Source organism: Macrobrachium rosenbergii, chromosome 42 (genome assembly GCF_040412425.1).
Source record: "Macrobrachium rosenbergii isolate ZJJX-2024 chromosome 42, ASM4041242v1, whole genome shotgun sequence".
NCBI lineage: Eukaryota > Metazoa > Arthropoda > Malacostraca > Decapoda > Palaemonidae > Macrobrachium > Macrobrachium rosenbergii.
This window is the reverse complement of record NC_089782.1, coordinates 3,219,820-3,243,214: the sequence shown is the minus strand read 5'-3', so window position 1 is coordinate 3,243,214 and position 23,395 is coordinate 3,219,820. Positions and strand designations below refer to the sequence as shown.

General features: G+C 43.3%; 1 protein-coding gene across 1 annotated transcript in view; it reads right to left on the bottom strand.

Annotated features, from left to right (window-relative positions):
- The window catches only part of LOC136827879 (branched-chain alpha-ketoacid dehydrogenase kinase-like), a 446,871-nt gene that overhangs the window by 56,027 nt on the left and 367,449 nt on the right, over positions 1-23,395 (bottom strand). Inside the window, 1 exon segment of the mRNA XM_067085342.1 lies at positions 21,564-21,734. Within this exon segment, the coding sequence (XP_066941443.1) occupies positions 21,564-21,734 (171 nt within the window).

Sequence of the window (23,395 nt, the reverse complement as noted above, 5' to 3'; positions counted from 1 at the left end):
TGACAATGTGATTTGCAAGAGGCATATCTCCCAAATGTTTCATAGACAGATTCCTGTTCCCCCAGCTGATAGTGCTGGTGCCATTAATGATGATAAGAATGTGCCTGTCTTAAGTCAGAGTTTACCACCACCTGCAGTCTCTAGTAATGTGCCTGCTGACCAAAATGTTTCTCCTCAGAATATTCCAATAACTCCCATTAAGGACACCAACAATGCTGGTGAATGTCCTCATACTGAGATTGCCATGTCACCATCGAACCCAAGTGATCTTGATTTGTGTACTCCTTGCATACCTAAAAATACCCACAAAAGGTAACCAGGTCGGGTCAGCGTGTTCTAGGCCCCCTATTACGATTGAATTTATAACTCCATATTGAGGCACTTAGAAAAAAAAAATCCCTCTTGATAGTCCAGTGTTATTGTTTCCATATGCTGTTGTGTCCATTATGTATGTTTCTGTTTTTTGTTATTTTTTTTGGAAGAAAATGTTATAACCTTGATAAAGAGACATTACTATTTTTCCTATTTTGTGACGCTGGCGGCCCGGTCGAGAAGAAAGAAGAGAAGAGTAAACAAGAAGGGCAGCTAGATCATGGCAATAACTCTAGGTGTAGTATATTAAGATGTAAACCTGTACCATAGGGGAAGGGACAATAAACAAGTGAGTGCTTTACACGAAGTGTGTATTTAATCCACCTTAAGCCCACGAAAGTCTTAAGTTATGACATATACGATATACCATAGTGTAGGCTAAACTAATTCTTGTTTGTTACTCAATCTCTCTTTGTAATGAATTATCATAAGTCACTCTGCATGACCCTCCAGAATTAGCTGATATTGTAAAGTCCCCGCTGAGCGAGTTGTCTATAATGAACCACCCATTTTCTTCGATATTGCTCCTATAGGATCGGGTCAAGCGAAATTAGCCATATTTTTCCTGTGTAAATATGTATCTATTACTGTACTAATTCATTTGTATCTGCTTCTTTTGCACATGTGTTAGAATGTTATGTCAATTCTTGTGAACTCACTTTTTACATTACTTGTATTTAACCATTGTAATTATTACCGAGAGTAATTGACCTCAGGTCACCTAAATTATATTGTATTCCTATGTGTGACGTCCGCACGTCGCTTTATAAGCGACCTGTGTTCTGAATAAACTAGCAGTACCTGTCCTCCTGCTCATTATTTAGCCTCTCTTAAAGTGGTGACCCCGGAGTGGTTCCTGGACTCATACGGCGACCTAGTTTTGGCTCCATGAACTACCCCACGCCCCTAAAGGACTAAACATGGCGCTGTAACCAGCGCTCGGGCGTGCTGACTCTCTTCGGCAAATCACCAGCGTCATTAGCGGACCCACACGGCGCACACCCGAGTGCGTATTGACGCGAGTAACCCACTCCAATTAAGAGGGCAATAGTGAGTCTGGACGCAGACATTCCCTCCCACATACAGTTAACCGCGAACTTCGCAGACTCAGATATCTCCCTCGCGCACGACACGTCCGCGACCTCCCCCGCACCAAGAATCATGCGCTCCTCCACGCTGCTACCCGTGCCCCGCACGCTGCCCATCCCGATGGAACAGACTAAATCTACCCTTGCCATAAAGCTGCCGCCCTTCACGCACAGCAACCCATCATCATAGCTCTACAGGGTCAAGGGACAGTTCAGACTGGCGGGACTCTCTGATGAGGTGCTGCAAGCCGACGCTGTGATCAACGCCCTACCGGAGGAGGTCTACAGAAAGCTCATCCCGTTGGTGTCTACCACACGCCCCGTCATCTACCAGCATCTAAAAACCTCTCTCGTCGAGACCTGCTCCCTGCCGGTCTCCGAGAGGGACGCCCGTGCACTTGACCTCGTCAACAACCCACGGCATGGCCAGAACATCCGGAGACTTGGGGCGTGATCTGGGACCTCCTCACCATTCTCGAGACGGACACCAGTGGTAGGCAGTCAGAGATTAGCCTATCAAGGGAGATCCTACTCCGTCAGCTCCTCGCGGAGGTCCGAACCCAGATCCTCGACCCTTACACCATGCAGCTCGAGGACCTGATCAGGACGGTGCAGTGGCTGACGGACTCCACAAGGGCAGCGAAGTGGGCATCCACGCCCGCACACCCCATCAGTTCCCTCCAACTGGAGGATAATGCAGAGGAGGAGATAAGCGTCGTCACCAGAAGGTGGCCAGCATACCACCACAAGAAAAACCCACCAGCAGTACGGCAAGGACGCCCGGAACTGCCAACCCCACTGCTCTTTCGCCCATCCAAAAAATGGGGGAGGCGGCGGCCAACAGAACAGGCCGCCATGGCAGCAGAGGAACCCAGGAGCCCAAAACCATTAGGCTTCTACGTCCGCAACACCATCTCTGGCAAGATGATGTTGGTCGACACTGGGGCCGTTCGATCAGTGTTTCCGCCATCCAGGGAGGACCACAAATGCCCGCCGGACCCGGCTGCCTTCCTGACGGCCGCCAACGGGTCCCCCATCCTCCCCTGCGGCACCAGGCTCCCATCAATCTCCATCCATGGCCGGAGATATCGTGGAACATCATTGTCGTGGACGTGAGGACCCCCACTCCTGGGCGGATTTCTCGCCCCGCCGGGCTGGCAGTCGACATCGTCGTCAAGCGTCTCTTAGACACCGACTCCTGCCAGTGCCTCCCCTGGCACCAGGACCCAGCGTGCCTATCATCTGCTCCGTTGCCCCCACCAAATGCGCCCAGCTGCTGAAGGAGTTCCCTGACGTTTTCAAGCCCAAACTGTGCCAGGTACCCAGGGCACCCGGCAAAGCACGGAATCTACCACCACATTAAGATGAAGGCTTCCCAACACACTCAAAGTTCGGAGGCTTCCCCTCGGCGCCTTCAGGAGGCCAGGGATGCTTTCGCGAGATGGAGCGAATGAACATATGCAAGAAGGTCTCCAGCCCGTGGACCTCTCCCCTCCACATGGTGCAGAAACCAGATGGCTTCTGGAGACCCTGCGGCGACTACAGGCTGCTCAACCTCGCAACTGAACCAGATCACTACCTCTACCAAAAATGCAAGATCTCACGGCCTCCTTTCACAGGGCCAAAATATTCTCTAAACTGGACCTTTTGAAATAATTACTTCCAGGTGCCAGTTGCTCCAGAGGATATCCTCAAAACCGCCATCATCTCGCCCTTCGGGTACTACGTCTTCGCCTTCTCCACCTTCAGCCTGAGGAACGCGGGGGCAACCTTCCAGCGGCTGATGGACAGCATCCTGGGGGACCTGAACTTCTGTGTCTGTTACATGGATGATATTCGATATTCTAATTTTTTCCAAATCCCCCAAAGAGCACCTGCGACACATCCAGATGGTCCTGCAGCAACTGCAGGAGAACGGCCTCATCGTCAGGTTCGACAAGTGCACCTTTGGCATCGAAAAAGCTGACTTCCTGGGCCACGAGATATCCCCAGAGGCGCCCATCCACTCGCATCAAAGGTCGCAGCTGTCACCAGGTTCCCCACCCCTACCTCCGTCAAGGCCGTACAGGAATTCCTTGGGATGGTTAGCTACTACAGGAGGTTCATCCCCGGGGTCGCACACACCATGGGCCCCCTGACGGAGATCCTGAAGGGACAACCGAAGTCCTTAATTTGGGGACTCGACCAGTAGCAGGCCTACTCCCTGATGAAGGCTGCCCTCGCCGAGGCAATCACCTTGGACCCCAACACCTCCTTCCAGTTGATGACGGATGCCAGCAACGTCACCTGTGGGGCCATCCTGGAGCAGATCATCGCTGGTGCCCCCCAGCCGATCGCCTTCTTCAGCAAAAAGTTTAGCGCCGCGGAGGCCCGCTACTGCACCTTCGACAGGGAACTCTGCTCAGTGTATCGAGCGATACGTCACTTCAAGTTCCTCCTGGAGGGTACGCCCTTCACAATCTGGACGGACCACCAGCCGCTGGTCCACATCTTCACAAAGCAGGGGGACGCATGGTCTTCCAGGCAGCAGCAGCATCTCTCGGCCATCACGGAGTTCACCTGCTCAATCAAGTACCTCCCCAGCAGGGAGAACCCTGTAGCAGACGCCCTCTCCAGAATAGAGCTCAATGCGGTGCAGCTCGGGATCAACTACGAGGACCTCGCCGGGAGCAGACCACCGACCCAGAGACTCCAGCCTACAGCACCGCATCACGTCCCTCAAGTGGAAGGACGTGACCCTTGCCCCCGGGGGACCAAACCTGCTGTGCAATGTAAGCACCGGCCAGCCTCGCCCACTGGTATCCGCCTCCCACCGCCGTCTGGTGTTCGATGTCATCCACGGGCTGTCCCACCCCTCCAGCAGGACGACGGCCAAGCTGCTGGCAGAGAAGTTTGTCTGGCACGGTATGCGGAAGGACGCGACGGCCTGGGCGAGACAGTGCATCCGGTACCAAACCAGCAAGATAGGGCGTCACACCGAGACAGGGGTAGGCGAGTTTCCCCAGCCGGGGAGGTGGTTTAGACACATACACGTAGACATCATAGGCCCTCTTCCCCCATCAGGCGGGGCCAGATACCTCCTGACGATCGTCGACCGCTCAACAAGGTGGCCTGAAGCGACGCCCAAGCAGGAAGCCACTGCCAGCGCGTGCGCCGAGGCCCTCCTCTCCAGCTGGATCAGCTGGTTCGGTGTCCTGGACCACATAACCACCGACAGGGGCTCGGCCTTCCAGTCCAAGCTGTGGTCCGCCCTGGCACGCCTGCTGGGGACCTCTCACCACACCACCACCGTCTACAACCCCGCAGCCAACAGATTGGTGGAGAGATTCCACAGGTCCCTGAAGGTGTCCCTCATGGCCCGCTGCACCACCGAGGATTGGAAGTACCAGCTGCCTTGGGTCCTCCTCGGGCTGAGAACCGCCCCCATAGCCAACGGCAACCCGTCCGCAGAAGAGAAAATCTACGGGGAGCCCCTCGTAGTCCCGGACAAACTCGTCACGGGAGATTGTCACAACCCGTCAGTCCAGAGGCTCCGCGACATAGTCGGGAAGTTCGCCCCCTGCCAGCGGACATATACCGACAGGTCAGCAACCTTCATGCCTCCCGGCCTGTCCTCCACCACCCACGTCTTCATCAGGGACGACGTCATCCTCCCCCCACTAACTAGGCCCTACAGTGGGGCCCTTCTGCGTGCTCGAGCAGAACACCAAAGCATTCTGCCTCACCCTGCGCGGGAAGGATGACTGGGTGTCGGTCAACCGTCTCAAGCCCGCCCTTTCGGAGGAAACAGCAGACGGTACCACGCAGCGCCCTCCTCAAGAACCGTCGCCTCCTTAGCCAGCTGCTCCCGCTCACACCACATCCCCCAGCTGACTTCACGGAGCCGTGGCACTCTCCAACGTCCCAGCAGATACCTAGATTAATCAGGCGTTAGCCACGTCGAGGGGGGGGGGTATTTGTAAAGTCCCCGCTGAGCGAGTTTTCTATGATGAACCACCCGTTTTCTTCGATATCGCTCCTATAGGATCGGGTCAAGCGAAATTAGCCATATTTTTCCTGTGTAAATATGTATCTATTACTGTACTAATTCATTTGTATCTGCTTCTTTTGCACATGTGTTAGAATGTTATGTCAATTCTTGTGAACTCACTTTTTACATTACTTGTATTTATCCATTGTAATTATTACCGAGAGTAATTGACCTCAGGTCACCTAAATTCTGGTGTATTCCTGTGTGTGACGTCCGCATGTCGCTTTATAAGCGACCTGCATTCTGAATAAACTAGCAGTACCTGTCCTCCTGCTCATTATTTAGCACCTCCTAAAATATTAATAATTACTACCCTGTGTATGTATAGCATATAATTTATAGTGTGGGCTAGGCTATCATATATGTATACATGGTACTGAATACCCTGGTGTAGGGTAGGCTATATTCGAGATAAGTTTTTCCAACAAACGATGGGTTTTGAACTATCAAAATAGGCAGCTCTAAGTGTTTTTAGAAGGGTTTTAAGTATTCATGGGTTTCAGCTATTCGCAGGGGCGTGTGGAACGCATCCCCCGTGAATACGGGGGGTTTACTGTACTACCATATGATGGTTGAAATACAAGCAAAACAGCTGTTGATATCCGATATGGTCATAAAGCAAAACAACAGTTTGTTTACTGTACTACCATACGATGGTTGAAATACAAACAAAACAGCTGTTATTATCCGATTCAGCCATAAGCAAAACAATAGTTCCTCGTTCGGTTGTTTGTGGCTGTACACATTTATGCAAGAGTATAATGTTACTAACAGTATTTTATCATTCTTTTACATTTTTAACTAGAAGATGGGATAAAGAGATGGAGGAAAAGAAGTTAGTCTAATGTAATTTTCTCTCTCTCTCGCTGCCTGATTGTACGCTGCTGCGGCGCCTACACGAAATTTAAAAATATTTTATAAATATTGTCGTACCGGTATTAATTGTTTACCCCATCGCAAAATCAAATTATTGTATGGCGAATTATCGTAACTTGAGCACTACCTGGGTACCTGAGTAATTTAATTATTTATTACAAAAAGCGCATTTAGTCATGAAAATTATATGAAAATACAGTAATTAGTGAGTATTTCTCAGTGAAAAATACTGCGAATTGGTGAATTTTCCGCGAATAATGTGTACAGGCAGTCCCCGGGTTATGACGGGTCTGGTTTACAACGTTCCGAGATTATGACACTTTTCAAATATTTCATCAGAAATTATTTCCCGGTTTACGACGCATGCTCCGGGTTTACAACACTTACGACGCCAATCCGATGTTAGAAATAGGCTACAAAACAGCAGAATAATAAAAATTTGGAGGTTTTTAATGAAAAACTCAATGAATATAGTTTACTTCGTTTTCACTACACCCAAAGCATTAAAAGTAAGGTTTTCTTAGGATTTTTGACAATTTTTGACAATTTTTCGGCTTACGACGTGGCGTAGGAACGGAACCCCCATCGTAAACTGGGGACTGGCTGTATATATACTCCATACAGAAATCAGTGAATTGGTGAGTCTGAATAGTGAGCATGCAAATAAGGGGGGTTTTATTTTCAATAGCTATATTATACAATGTAACGTAAATGGTCTACAGCCCAAATTACACCTGGGAGAAATACAAGATTACTAAAAGAATACGAACAAATGATATTATGTTTACAACATGTCAACAAGACAATATCAACACTAGGTAAATATACCTTAGCATCTACATCTAGAGAGGAAGAAGGAAATTTAGGTAGTGCGATGTATGTACTTAACAAAGTATGTTATGACAGAGTACCTGAAAACTTTAATGATCTGCAAATATCAAGTATTAGAATACGAATAAAAAATTATAATTATGTAATTTATAATTTATACAACCAACCCAATAAAAATTACGACACTGATAAATTTAAAGAATAATTTAACAATGCCAAAGAACCTATATTAGTAGTAGGTGATTTCAATGCTCACAAAACAATAAGGAACTGTTAATTATACAAACTCAAATAGAGCAGGAAGTAACCCTTTAACGCCGACTGGACGTATTTTACATTGACAAAAATTCTCTCGGGTGCCAAGTGGACGTAAAAATAAATCGACTACAAAAAGTTTTTTTAAATATTCGCGAAAATACTTATAGGCCTCGTCTGCAAAAATTTTAAATCACACGCCTTGAGGGATGCTGGGAGTTCACGGATCACGCTGTTGTTTTGTTTACAAGCGTGACCCAGCTGTGCATGCGCTTGTAATTTCTTTCTTACCCCAAAGAAAGCATCAGCTAACTGCTGAAAATCTCAGAAATTCTTTAGTCACTTTGTCGTAATTTTTACACCATTTTCTATTAGCCTTTAAATAAAGTTTTATATATGAAAATGTGCGCAATTTCATGTAGAATACAAAAAAAAAAAACTCATGGTTGTAGCTTTTATCAATTTTGACACATTTTCATATAAATCACGATAGGTGCAAAATTTTAGCTTTTATCAATTTTGACATATTTTCATATAAATCACGATAGGTGCAAAATTTCAACCTTAATCAACTTTTGACTCAAACCAAATGGTTGAAAAATGCAATTGTAAGCCAAAACTCTTACATTCTAGTAATATTCAATCATTTACCTTCATTTGGCAACAAACGAGAAGTCTCTAGCACAATATTTCGATTTATGGTGAGTTTTAAAAAAAAACTTTTTCCTTACGTCCGCGCACGCTAACTCCTGAAAATCTTGTAGGAGCCTGACGCCGTCTCTTCCAAATACGTGTGTGTTCATCGTCCATTGGAGTGGACAAGACAACAAGAGCGTCTCGTTTTCTTTCTCTAAAGGAACGCAATTTCAACCATACAATATTTCTGTCTGTTTCTCCCTAACCATTGTTGTCTTGATGTATGTACAATCACCACTACTTGCATTGCCATGCAAGCATTCTAATCATGTACTCATAATGTTCCAACGAATCATCTGTATCAAACTGTGTATGTTTCTGTTTGTGAAGACGCCAAACGTCTCGCCACTCCGATGGACGACGAACACACGTGTTTGGAAGAGAAGGTGTCAGGCTCTTGCAATCTCAGAAATTCTTTAGTCACTTGTTGTAATTTTTGCACAGTTTTCTATTAGCCATAACATAAAGTTTTATATATGAAAATGTGTGCAATTCCATGTAGAATACAACGAAAAATAACTCATGGTTGTAGCTTTTATCAATTTTGACATATTTCATATAAATCATGATAAGTGCCAAAATTTCAACCTTCGTCAACTCTGACTTGACGAAATGGTTGAAAAATGCAATTGTAAGCTAAAAACTCTTACATTCTAGTAATATTCAATCATTTACCTTCATTTTGCAACAAACGAAAGTCTCTAGCACAATATTTCGATTTATGGTGAATTTTTGAAAAAAACTTTTTCCTTACGTCCGCACGCACTAACTGCTGAAAATCTCAGAAATTCTTCAGTCATTTTGTCATAATTTTTGCACAGTTTTATATTAGTCATTACATACCTTTTTATGTATGAAAATGTGCGCAATTTCATGTAAATACAACAAAAAATAACTCATGGTTGTAACTTTTATCAGTTTTGAAATATTTTCATATAAATCACGATAAGTGCCGAAATTTCAACCTTGGTCAACTTTGACTCGACCCGAAATGGTCGAAAAATGCAATTGTAAGCTAAAACTCTTACATTCTAGTAATATTCAATCATTTACCTTCATTTTGCAACAAACGGGAAGTCTCTAGCACAATATTTCGATTTATTGTGAATTTTTAAAAAACTTTTTCCCGTCCAAGACATTAAATTCATGCATCATTTTGTGATAATATTTTCTCTGTGTTGCTTTCATCATTTTACAATTTGTTATATACCAAAATCATCGCAATTTAGTGTACAATACAACGAAAAAAATAATTCATTAGCTTTAACCGTTTTGCTCACAAATTGCGATTTGTATATAATTATATATGACATTTTTTCGGACTGTCATATATTCCAATATTTATATATGATAATGATATTTTTTCATTTTTCTGATGGTTGCATACTAAACTTCAGGCAATAAGAAAAAAAAGCCAAAATGAACTCTTAATCTTAAAAACCAAGCATGCTGTGATTTTTTTGGCGTCAAAACTTTCTTTCCGCTTCGGTGCTAACTCTCAAACCCCGTCGGCATACGGCAGACACTTTTGCAAATAGAGGCTCGGCGTTTAAGGGGTAATATAGATGAATTCATAGATTCAAATGACATGTGCTGTATAAATGATAACGAAATCAGCACATCTTTCAAAAACACATGGAACGTTTTCTTCAGTAGACTTGACTCTATGTTCATCGAATTTTAATTTTTTTCTTACAGAAAACACATAATCTTGGTAAATTTACTCTAGAATATGAAAATACAATGCAAATTTTATCACATATATTAAATCTGCAAAACAAAACGTTCAGATACTTAAAACCACCATGGATGTCCGAAGTACTCAGAATTTCTCAGATGACTTCGTTCATAGAGATCTAAAAGATAGTGTATGGATATCTCAGTGTAGTACTGTTTATCAGAATGGCAATATTTACTTGTTTTCCGTTATGAACAGGATTATTATTGCATCATCATACGAGGTAATGATAATTCATTTAATTTTTACACATTCATATTTATATTTCACAATGTTAAAGATCAGCTGGAATTAATGGCAGTAAATGATGTGACAGCTAGGGTAGGTTGACCAAACCTATTTAAATCCGCAAGAGTGTTCTCTATGATGTGAGGAGTAGCAGGGCGGAAACACAAGCAACTGGATGTTTCTTGACGTTGCCATAGTTTCTCTCTCTCTCTCTCTCTCTCTCTCTCTCTCTCTCTCTCTCTCTCTCTCTCTCTCTCTCTCTCTCTCTCTCTCCTGCTAAAAACATACTATACAAATATAGTATCAAGGTCTCTCTAAAAGAAAAAATAATAAAATGAGTAGCTCTACATATAGGCCTAGGCTTACACAACAGCAACTGTCTCTCTCTCCATTGCTACAACATACTATACAAACATAGTATCGCTTACTCTCTAAAAGAAAAAAATAATAAAATGAGTAGCTCTACATATAGGCCTAGGCTTACACAACAGCAACTCTCTCTCTCTCCATTGCTACAACATACTATACAAGTATAGTATCGCTCAATCTCTAAATGAAAAAATAATGAAATGAGTAGCTCTACATATAGGCCTAACACACACAACAGCAACTCTCTCTCTCTCTCTCATCATAACATTGCATTCGTTCCTTTATTGTTCCCCATGTTTTTCATTGGACATTGCTCAAATTTAACTCTTGATTTCATTATGGAAGATCGCGTTTCCAATTATGCAAGCATTCGGTTCATTGTGGTGTCATAAATTCATTTGTGTAAGGCTAGTTGGTAGGTTATGTCGAAAAATGTTTATTTTGCTCAGAATTGTCGCTGCAAATTACAACTTGAATGAATACTGTAAAGCTTACTGCTGCATTTGAGTATCAATGATTTCAGAACTGTAGAATATGATTGAAAGTTATAGGAGGTCAAGCAAAAAGCAAACACATTAAGACTGAAGCTCCTCCCCCTTCTAAAGTTGCCAGATGTCGCATTAATTAGCAATATATGTCCGAAGATTAAAAAAACTGTATCCTCACTTTCCTTGCCGAGTGTACAACTAGCATAGTAGGCAGTTTGGATTGGAATACAGTTGATGACTTGCATGCCAGTGATCATTTCCCAACATTAATTACATTATTACAAAATAATCCCGCCAAGCATGTCCCTCAATAGAACATTTATAAAGCAGATTGGGAGCAATATGAAATGCACACAAAGAATATCCCAGCATGTGAATATTCACACGACCATAATGAAACTACTAAATTTCTTGTTGGTTTCATTAAAAATGCTGCTGATAAAGCAATACCAAAATCAAAATCTCATCCAACAAAACACAAGTTCCATGGTGGTCTGATAAGCTAACAAAACTAATACAAATAAAACACTCAATAGGGAGAAGACTAGATAATTTAAATGAAAAATTCAACAAAATGAATAAAACACTGGCGATATTAGAAGGAACTTTACAAAAAATTACTATATTATTACTAGAAACTGATATATTAAAACCTCTCTACAACAAACTATTTGTAAAATCTAAAAAAGACATAATTCAAGGAAATATCATTTCATGGAAGAAATAAGTGTCAGATCTCTCTAACAATACTCCCATACAAAAAATATGGGAAAATTTCAGGAAAATAAATGGTACCCATGTTAAACCACCTAGATGGGAAAAGAATACTTGATCCGAAAGAAATAAGTAATGTAATAGGAGAAAACTTAGCAAATGTAAATAGTGATAATAATTTAGATAATCACTTCTGCACAAAGAAAAATAATATAGAATTAATAACTATAAATTTTCAAACAATAGGAGATATATATTATAACAGAAAATTAATTATGGAAGAGCTGGAATTAGCTCTGTTGAACAGCAATAAGTCTGCTCCTGGAGGTGATAATATTTGTTTTGAAATGATGTCACTTAGCACCTTTGGCAAAGTCATACTTAGAGTTTTATAATCACATATGGCTTCAAAATTTATTTCCTAATAATGAATGGCGTAAAGCTATAAATATTCCTATCCCCAAACCTGGAAAGGATCCCAGTACAGGCAGCCTGGTTATCGGCAGTCTCAGTTATCGGTGATCCGGTTTTACAGCGCCTGAGCGACGACGATAACCGGATTTTCAACACCGATTCCCAGTTATCGTTGCTCATAACCGGTTATCGGTGCTGATTGCCGGTTATCAGCGGCACTGATCACCGATTATCAGCGCCGATAACCAGGGATCAGTGCTATTATCACTGATTTTCGGTTATCGTCATGCTGTCGGGAACGGAACCCCGTCGATAACTGGGGTCTGCCTGTAATGCAAACAATTACAGACCAATTTCTTTACCAAGTTCTTTATGCAAAATACTAGAGAAAATGGTAAATGCTCGACTAACATGATCATGATCAGCTACTGCTGTAGTGTGGGGTTAGCGGTGGGAGGTTAAAACCAACATTCTTGGGAAGCTTGAATTTCAAGTCAATGACCCGTGTGCTTGTTCCATGTGAATAGGTTTCATCTACTGTAATATAATAATGATAAAAGGATTTTGACAAAAGGAAAAATCTATTTCTGAGAGAGACCTGTGTCACCCGGTGAAATAACCTTTCAGCACTTATTTCTAGGTAAAGCTATTGCTAAATATACCAGAGAAAAGCTAAAAAAGCTAAGCCGAGTTACTGTCCCCGGTGCGAGCTCCATGAAATGGAGTCGTGTGAGAAAGGGTGAGATTGTCACAATCACAGGCTTCCGCCCTGTAAACATTCCCAATGTCAAAAGTCCCACCCGAGTGAGTGCCGTTACAAACCCCGCACCACTGCAGACTGTAAACAAACCGCGTCACCCACATTCCATGTTAGCACCCCCATCCTGGAATGGTATTTTATCAGGGAAAACTTTCATGGGTGGGTCACCGGGTAAATTCTCTCCCAGAAATAGATTTTCCTTTGTCAAAATCCTTTTTCTGGGTTTTCCACCTGTGTCACCGGGTGAAATAATAACAGAGAAATCAAAATACCATCCTGAAACAAAAGGGAGACTTGTAGAGAAAGTAATAAAACTAAATTTCCACAAGAGTTTTAATTATCCCGGTGGCAAGATGTGGTATTAAGATATAATAAAGATACTTAAATTTAATGCAATATTAAGGTACATGAATATAAATCATCCTTAGATTAATGAGTACATAAAAGTGAAAATTAGGTACTAAACATTATACTTAAAACTAAGGTGGGGAAACTATGTCCCACAAGATAATACATGTAACATTTAAATTAAACACATAGACAGGACAAAACTATGACATGGTCAGGAGACAGGCTGTGAAGCATGCCTGACCTGGAGATGACCGAAGGGGAATAAATGAGGCAGGTAGGAGGGAGGAGAGTGACTGAGTACTAGGAAGAATTAAACTGAGGGAAGCGATGTTACTTCCTGCCACTGTAGTGAATTTCAGAGCTTCTAGTGATTTCAGATAGTGGCGTTTAAAACTACGGAGACTTCCACCCGTGTATTTTGAAAAGATCCCTCAAAATTCATATAATGGAAATAGTTAGTGGAGGTGGCCACTGCCCAATGTCATGTACCTTTGGGACTGAATCTGGGTTTGCATGTTTAATGAAATACAGGATCTGTTGCTAATGGCTTTCATAGAGATAGTTCCTCCCCTTCCCTTACAAACAGAGTCCCGGACATTATCTTAAGGTCCTGTCTAAATAGGCTTTCAAGGTAAAGACTGAGCATAAAGACAGGTCCTGTGGGAGGGGATGACCTTCCAGGGAGACCACCTATCTCGAGATCTTCATTTTTGCTAGAAACTTAGGTGAGGAGCTAGCAACACTTCACCTGATGGAAGGAAATCAATATGATTGAGTTCTCTAGACAGGGCAGACAGTTCAGAAATTCTAGCACCTGAAGCTAAACTAATCAAAAATAAGGTCTTCCTCAATAAGTTAGTGAAAGAGCAATTCTGATTATCTATTTCTGAGGCTAACTTAAGAACATCATTTAAAAACCAGGAAACCGTATGTGGCGGGTTAATGGTCTTAAACGAGCAGGCTTTAGGGATGACGAAAAATAAGTCTGTTAAATTAATCTTAAACCCGTGCAAAAATATCTTTTTAAAGCTGATTTTGCTGTAGTAATGGTACTTGAGGCCAGACCTTTCTCAAATAATGACCTAAAAAATGAAATAGCTAAATTAGTGGTCATTACAGTTTGCTTCAGATTCTTTTAAGAAGAGTGCTAATTTCTTAACTGCTGAGCCATACTGTCTAAGAGTGGATTCCCTTTTGTCTGATTCTAGGAACAAAGTGTTAATAGGATCAATATTAGCATCCTTCTGAGCTGCAAACTTCATGAAATCCACAAAGCCAGGGCATTCTGAATTCTTGAGGAAGCTGACACAGTCTGAGTTTGTACTATTTGCGTCAGTTTGGGTTGGGAATTTGCAAACACCAAGCTTCAGCTCTAGAAGAAGTGGAAACCAGTTGCTCTTCAGCCAGTTGGGAGCTACTAGGGCTATCTGACCTTTGAATGTCCTGAGCTTGTGAAGGACTTTCAGTAACAGGTTTTACTGGAGGAAAGAGGTAGATCCTTTTCCACTTGTTCCAATCTATGGACATTGCATCTGTGGAGTGAGCTAGAGGGTCCAGGTTGGGAGCAACATAACAAGGCAGTTTGTGGTTGCATTCTGTTGCAAAGAGATCTACTTCGAGACCGGAACTTGATTGCACATCCATTTGAATGAAGTTTTGTCAGGGACCATTCCGACTCCAGCGGAGTTGTCCTGGATAGGGAATCTGCAATGACATTCCGGACCCCTGCAAGGTGGGTAGCAGACAGATGCCACCGGTGTTTGTTTGCTAGAGAATATTGCTATCATAACCTGGTTGATCCGACTCGATTTGGAACCTCCCTGTTTAAACAATGTACTACTACTGCGCTGTCCAGGGCCAACCTTATATGAATCAGATTGTTGGACGCAGTTTCTTCAGGGTTAGAAAGACTGCCATAGCTTCCAGGACATTGATATGAAACTGGCGGAACATGGTGGGCCAAGTCCCTGTACCTTCTTGTGTTGGGAGTATCCTCCCCACCCGCTTAGGGAAGCGTCGGTGTGAATCACTAATGATGGAGGAGGAAACTGAAGAGGTACTGACTTGATAAGCTCTTGACAGTCGTCCAAGGCCGGGAGTCTTTTTTCAAAATCGGAATCAGAGATATTTTGTCTCTGAACCTGACATTGGCTCGGCTCCGCCATACCCTGTTTATGTCTTTCAGTTTGGATTTCAAAAGAAGATCCGTCACTGAAGCAAACTGAAGAGAACCTAAGACTCTTTCTTGGGTATGACAGGAAGCTTTCTTGTTCTTGAGGAACTGTCTGGTTGCCTTTGCTATTTCTCTCCATTTGGCGTGGAAGAGATAGTCTGTGTGCACACAGGTCCACTGGATTCTAACCACTGAAAGCAACTCTCGGAACTAGGCGGGATTTCTCCTTGTTTATCTGAAAGCCCAGTGATTCCAGAAAAGCCGATTACTATGGCTGTTGCTTTCCGGCATTCGTTGACGTTGGATGCCCAAACAATCCAATCGTCTAGGTATGCGGCCAGCATGATCCCCTGAGACCGGGTTGCTGAACTACCGTATCTGCCAGTTTGGTGAAGATTCTGGGAGCTATATCGAGACCGAATGGCATGACCCTGAACGAGTATGCTTGATTTCCTAGTCTGAACCCCAGATAAGGAGAGAACCTTCTCTGCAATCGGGACGTGATAATAGGCGTCTGAAAGATCTATAGAGGTGGTTACGGCTCCACGGGGCAGTAGGGTCCGAACCTCTGCGAGATTGTAAGCAAAGAGGAATCAAACTTGTCTTCGCATTGAATGTAGGAATTTAGACAGGACAAGTCTAGAATTACTCTTCGCTGACTGGAACCTTTCTTTGGAACACTGAACAGTCTGCCTTGAAATTTCAGAGGTGTCGCTTTCTTAATTGCCCTCTTTATTAATAGATCTTTCACAAAGTCCTTCAGAGCCTTTGATGGGCTGGTGGACGGTGATTGATGGAACCTGACTGGGGGAGGACTTCTGCACCAACTCCATCCCAGCCCCTTTGGAGACTATGCTCTGGGGGAAGAATTTAGCCAGGGACTGAAGCTCCACTGGTCCCGAAAATGGTATAACCTCCCTGCCTACCTGAGATATCTCACTGGGCGGAGAGGGTCTGTCTGTACCCTCCATCTGGACAAGCCTGGTTGTGAGGGGAGGCCACTTTAGAGGTGCAAGGGGTGGGAGAACTTCTCCCAGAGAGAACATTGTAAAGAACTTGCACCTTTGGCGGGTGAGTTTGGTGTTCTCCGCCTGCCACTCCGACAAAGTCCGTAGTAGGGCCGACTGGGCCTGGTCCCTCGGGAAGATGACAGTTTCCTTGGGGACCTTATCGGACCGAACCCATGCCTCCTCAGTAAGTCTGGCATAACCTGCATAAGGTGATTCCAGGTTAGGAGGGAAGAATTCTAATTCCTCCAGCCTACGAGTGCCTAGGCCCTCGATAGTGAGGGTACCCTCATGCTGGGGGGCAAAAAGGGTCAGGTGCCAGGGGTTTCCTTTATCAAAGGGAGGTAGGCTGGAGGTGTCCGGGACGGAGAAGGGTTTGTTGGCCGCTCTGCCACTCATGAACCCGGAGATTAAAGTCCTTTGAGACTTAACCTCTTCTGATAATGAGAGCATGGAAGCATTTGAAGAAGACAGCTGCCTCGAGAGTTGCGACAGCTTGTCGTCAACCCTTTTGTCGAACTGCTTTCATAAGAAGCTCAGCAAATGCTTCAGCATCAAAGGAAGAGGGAACCTCTTTACTTTGTTTAGATCGTGCTCCTTCCCAGAAGTAGAGGCCTTGCTCATAGATGGCACAGGGCTGGGGGCCGTGGCGTCTTGAGGAACCCGGGCGGACTTTCTGGGACTTTAAGGTCTTTTTCTTTACTGATTTAACCTTAGGGACGGTAGACCTTGCACCGTCCATAAGGCAAGAGGATTTCACAAATCCTCGGAAGGAAGAAGCAGTGGAAGAAGGAGAGCTAAAGAGTAAATCACCTGCCTCACTTACCCCCTTACCTGCTTGCAAATCCAGATCAACATTCATCGGCTCGAGGTCTAGATTAAGAGCCGCAACATCCTCGGCGACAACTCCGCATGCAGCGACTTCTTCCTGGGAGGGCTGCGTCATTTCCCGGATCCCAGCGATCAAGGGGGCGGCTACCTCGTCCGCAACTGAAGCTGAGATCCAGGCGCCGGGGAAGAGAACGTTACAGACATCCTTAGACAAAACGTAGGGTTTCCCTGCCCCGACGTTCCTCCCGAAGCCGCTGACCCAGGTCTTGAGGGTCGACATCGAAGAGTCCCGAGAGCTGCGGTCAATCTGGAAGGAGGAGAAAGTCAGGTGACTGAGCCTCCTAAAAGGGGAATATGTTTCAATTATCCATAAGAGACAAAACTGAAGGTGAACGTGAATCGGAAGGAAAAACTAACTTACCGACTCATCCAGAACCTGCTCGTAGGCGTGAGTACACACCTCACAACCATCAGGGTGCCAGACGATCAGGTCCCCTCGTGGACAGCACACCGGAGTGGGACCTGCACACCTCATGTCCGCTGGCTTGATGCAGCACAGCGGTGCACCCCTGCTCCTGACAACGCACCATCTGTAAGTTGACCGGTATATGAGTATGCTGATAGGGCTGCCGGAGTGGAATGCCGGAGCAGTGTCTTAGTATAATAGTTATCCAGGTAGGTCTCGCCGGAGCTTACCGGGAGTATAAGGGGCCTACTGGACCATGCAAGATCAACTACCTAGAGGGACCACCGGAGTTAATCCGGAGTGACAGGAAGGTCCCAAAAGGCCAGTTAATCTACAAGGTAATAAATAAATGTGTATATATATAATAAACAATTATCCAGATAGGTCCCACCGGAGCGTACCGGGAGGTTAAGGGGCCTACTGGAATATGCAAGATTAACCTAAAGGGACCACCGGAGTTAATCCGGAGCGACAGGAAGGTCCCAAAAGGATAGTGTATAAACATAATATAATATAATATATAAAATGAATATATGTATGCATCTAGGGAAAGGTCAACTATAAAAGTGGATATTTCTGCTTGGAGCCGGGGCAGTCCTGTACTCTAATACGGTGATGGCGGAGGAGGTGTAGTGAGCACCGTCCGACCAAACACCGTACCCACCGGAGTGGAAGGCGACAAGAACACCCGACTACCTAGCAGAGAAAACACAAAGATAGCTAGTCGGCGGAGAGTAGATACTGGGAACTATAGGTGTTCTAAGTGAATAGAACGAATATAAATGTCATAGCATGTGAACAACAGAAGACAGTCAGGTGGGAAACTCTAACTGGCAACATGAACACAAATTTCTCCCCGAGATATTGTTCTGGGAGAACGACACTCGGTTGGGGAAAAACACTATAGGAGAAGGAGGGGGGGGGAGGATGGTATAGGCCATGAGCGAGGGATCCAAGGTAGCGACCAGGGGGTGAGTAAGCACTCTCCGGGCGCCATGAGATCCATCCTTCTCCCTCGATCGGACGAATATGTCTGAACGATACTAAGAGAGGAGAGGATGGGGAACTCTCAAAGGCCAAAAAGCAAAGAAAGGAATGGGAAACAGGGGTGTGGGAGCACCCCGGTCCTAACTGAGGTCTCGATTGGGTGTGACCGGGTAAGGTCGAACCCGGTGGCGAGAGAACAGACCAATCAATGCGGAGGAAGGGGTTTAGGATATGGCGAAAGGGACAGGACAAAACTCTTGGGCCTTGCTAAGTTAACATATTAAATGAAAGCCAACCAAGGGTGGGAGAGGGTAAGGTGGGGGGGGGGAGGAAGGAGTAATGGGGTAGGAGAGGGGGTAAACATGAAGATGGAGAATAACCCGAAGATGTGGTTCGGATGAAGGTAGGCTACGCGAGATACCCTCGCTATTCCAGCTTAACCTTTTTCAGGACTCTAGAGCCTAAACGGAAAGGCCGAAACAGGGAGAGGGAGAAGCGCAAGCCCGACTTCTCTAACCAAACGCCACACAAAGGGAAGCTCCAACTATGAACCCTCCTACACACCAAACCTTCTCTCCCTAGAAGGGAAGAGAACGCCATAGCTAAAACCTAGGCTAACCTAACACAGCCGGTGGCTGATGGAGGAAGCCCAGGGGGAATAGGTATCTACTCGACTAGCCTAAAGTTAACCTATCCTAGGCAAAGAAATAACAATGATTTAACTAATCATAAGAACATATGTAGAAGGGAGGACCAAACCCAACGTGATATGAGCGCGGAGGGAAAATGGCCGACCTTCCAGATAAAAAACTAAAGGATATAATCCGAAAATATCAAAGACATCCGTGCGCTAGGCTTAAAATAAGCTTGATAAGCATAACTGTACCATCTCAAATAATATACCCAAGCACTGGAGGAAGTGAGGGTCCAAAATATAACGCATATAATAATTGATAAAAGCGGATAGGCCCGAGGGGGAAAACTCGTAGCCTAAACGACAAGGACCCTAACTTCCCCAGAGAAGGATAAAAAAACAATAATATAAAAGCCCAATTGAATATGGAATAAGCAAAAAGGCAAAACATAAGAAAATGAAGGGGAATGAAGCCCCGACATAATATCCCGCACCGAGACTGAAGGTCACATGAGGTCGGGAGAAGGTGGATGAGACGGGCGTTATAAATCCCCCTAATTATTAAATTAGAGGGAAATAAGGAGCCTCAACTGCCTAAAATAAAAAACAGAGATGGTACTCAACTTAGGTGAAGAAGAATCCAGAGAGGATGCCATAGTAAACCAAATATGGAAACACAAAGAAGCGCACACACGAACAGAACAACAGCGGACGCGTGATAAAAGTGGAATGAGGGTGACGCCGGTTTGTTTACAGTCCGCGAGTGGTGCGGGGGTTTGTAACGGCACCTCACTCGGTGGGACTTTTGACATTGGGAATGTTTACAGGGCGGAGGCCTGTGATTGTGACAATCTCACCCTTTCTCATACACGACTCCATTTCATGGAGCTAGCACCGGGGGTAGTAACTCCGGCTTAGCTTTTTAGCTTTTCTCTGGTATATTTAGCAATAGCTTTACCTAGAAATAAGTGCTGAAAGGTTATTTCACCGGGTGACACAGGTCGGAAAACCCAGAAATACAGTAATACGATGACAGATGGTACTACACTTCAACTTATCAAGAACTATTGCAATAATTTGATTTATGGCTCCTCTTATTACAGTACAGTACTGTACACTGGTAACTAATATATCACTGAAACTATTAGTTAAATATCATAACCAGTCCTGGAAAGTATGTGTTACCTCCTGCTGAGGAGCCAAGTTTTATGTCTTATCAAAAAAGTTGTAATGTTACTATCTGGTGGAGTAATGCATATTTTTAGTAGATCTGCCTAAAAACATTCTCTCTGCCTAAAAACATTCTCTATTCCCCTACAAAACACAAAATCCTCCTGACATTAAAGATAACTGGGGAAATTTCTTTAGTTTATAAGTCATTTAATATCTTTCTAAATTAATAATAAAAATGAAAAAGGGAAACTTAGTTTAAAACCAAGCCTTAAGTTAAACACATATGGGAAGCTGCAAGTCACAGCTATCATTTTGTAACCAAGAAGTTAGGCTAAAAAATTAATATTCCTTTTTTACTCCATAAATGAAAATTATAAAAAAATTAAAAAACCACTGACTGATGATTTCCAGTGAGAAAATTCTTAATTAATGATATTTAAAAAAAAAACTCAAAATTGGCAGCAAAATCGGCCTAGTGACCCAACCCCAAATCACCACCTTCAAAGGATGCACTGGCTAGCAGAACTTAATAATTATAACTGCAAAAATTTTACGACTACAGGTTTAATTCTAGGCACTTAGCTTTCCTGCACTGGTATCTATGACATTTTGCCAAAACAGCACCACAAAAGTAAATACCCTCTGGAGTGCACTAAGAACCCTGCAACTCTTGGCACAGACCAATGAGTAATGGGAATCTTGGCCAGCCTGTGCGCTGTTGCCCCATCTGTATGAGAAGGGTGAAGGAAAACTGTGTAAATGCTGTAGGCAAGGGAAAACCCCTCTTACCCTGTCATTTTATACTGTATCTCTCTGTCAAATCAGAGGCACTATTCTGGCCAAGACACACGAGAGAATTCTTTGATATTGGTTGGTCTGTCTTATGGAGCCCTAGGGTACTAAGAGTAACTCCTCTGGAGATGAACAGCAGCTACTTTGTCAAAACATAAACATAGATCACGGACAGAAAAATCTTTTTAATATTCATATTTAAAAATTCTAATAAAGTTAAATCTTTTTAATAATTACTTAAAAATTCTAATACAGTATAGTAAGTTAAAAAATCATTTTACAGAACTAACCCATGCATAGGTCCACCAGCTGGATTGGGATTCACTGCTTCCATCATATTAGAAAATACACCTTGACTTTCCTCACTACTCTGAACATTTGCATCATTGGCAGTTGTAAAATTGTAGTCCAAGACACAACCAACCAGATGATGAGGAATTCCACCACCTCGGTCACTTATCCTGTGTGGGGAAAGATTTTGATTGCAATTGTCAATGTTACAGTAACTCCAAAATTTATTTAATTGGGTAGGTTTAAGACAGCGGTTTAAGTTTTTCAAGCTACTGTTCACTCAGCTCCCCAGCCACCTCTATAGTGGCCCCCTTCCACACACACACACACACACACACACATGCAAACACACGTACATAAAAACCCACCAAATACAAGCTGAGATATCTCAAAGATGAAACTCATGCTGATAAAACAATTTTTTTTAAATGCAATGGTTAAGTTTAATCTGACCTGTAACTACAATGTCCTAACAAGTTCATCATTTAAATTCAAATGTTCTGACTTTTGACCTGGAATTTGGGCCACAAAATAAAGTAATGCCTTCAAACTTAACTGAGCTAATCTTATCCTCTGCAAAACATGTTTTACCGAAGAGTTCATGAACAGACCATATCATGTACAATTTGTGAAAAAAAAAAACAGTAAAAACAGTAACATAAAACTTTCCTACTTTGGAAATGCATGAGGCTTTCAACATCAACCAAAGCCAAGTGAAACCTTAACTAAACATTTCTACTGAGCACTAAAAAAATACTTGGGACTGAAATTCCATTCTACTACTGTAATACCAAAAAATGTCAGAGCCACTTCAAAATAATAATGGTAAACATCAACTGTTCAAATTAATGCAAACTTCCTAAATCATTAGTGCACTCCTTTATAACATTAAGACAGCTGAGTATACAGTATACTATTAGTTTCAAGATTTAGATAATACAGTAGATACTTTTCTTGAACCTCAGTACGATGACACAAATGTACAATTCTTGTTGATATATGCTGGCACATCTGGCCTACTAAAGCTGCTGAAATGCAGAAAAGGAATTTAACTCTAGAATCATCATTATTGCCTCCAATTCCAGAGCTTTTACAATATCTAATCTGCTCTCATCTTCAGCCTCCTATCTCATAGTTTCCATGGTAAACAGGGATATTGTCACCATTGTGGGTTATCCATCAAAAGCTCCTCATCAAAAAGATGGAAACTTCACTATCTGAATAAAGCAAAAAGTTGACATATTTCTCAGTTGGACATAAAGTCATGTGCTTAAAACACAGTATTTCATCAATGCAGAGCTGCAGTATGTGCACCAGAATCATTAGCATTAGAAGAGCAAGAAATGCACTGGAAGAGCAAGAAATATGATCAGAATTGGAAAGTCAAGGTGTAGCAAAGGTTGTTAGAATAAATGGGCTGCTGACCTATCAATCCCTCTGGTTATGTTTATCTTGATTTTCAATCAATGTAAATTGCAAAGTAGCATTAATGTTGAATGGCTCTCTAATAAAAAGTTAAACCATATATTCCATTAGAATGAAGATGCTGACACTGCCAAACATATGGCCCCATCAGAGGGCCCATGAGTATTTAAAGGAACTGCAGTTACAAAGCCAAGAGGGTTCACTTCTAATTATAGGCTATTAGACCACCTGTTTCACGCAGCTCAACAAGGGAAGAGGTTTCAGTGGGGACCCTTCCTCTCTAAAGTGGGCATACACTGGTCAGTGGGAGTATAAATACCCCTCCCACAATCAGTTCTGATGCTAGGCATCTCCCATTATCCATATATAGAGCAGACAGAACCAAATCATCAACATCCGCCTCTAA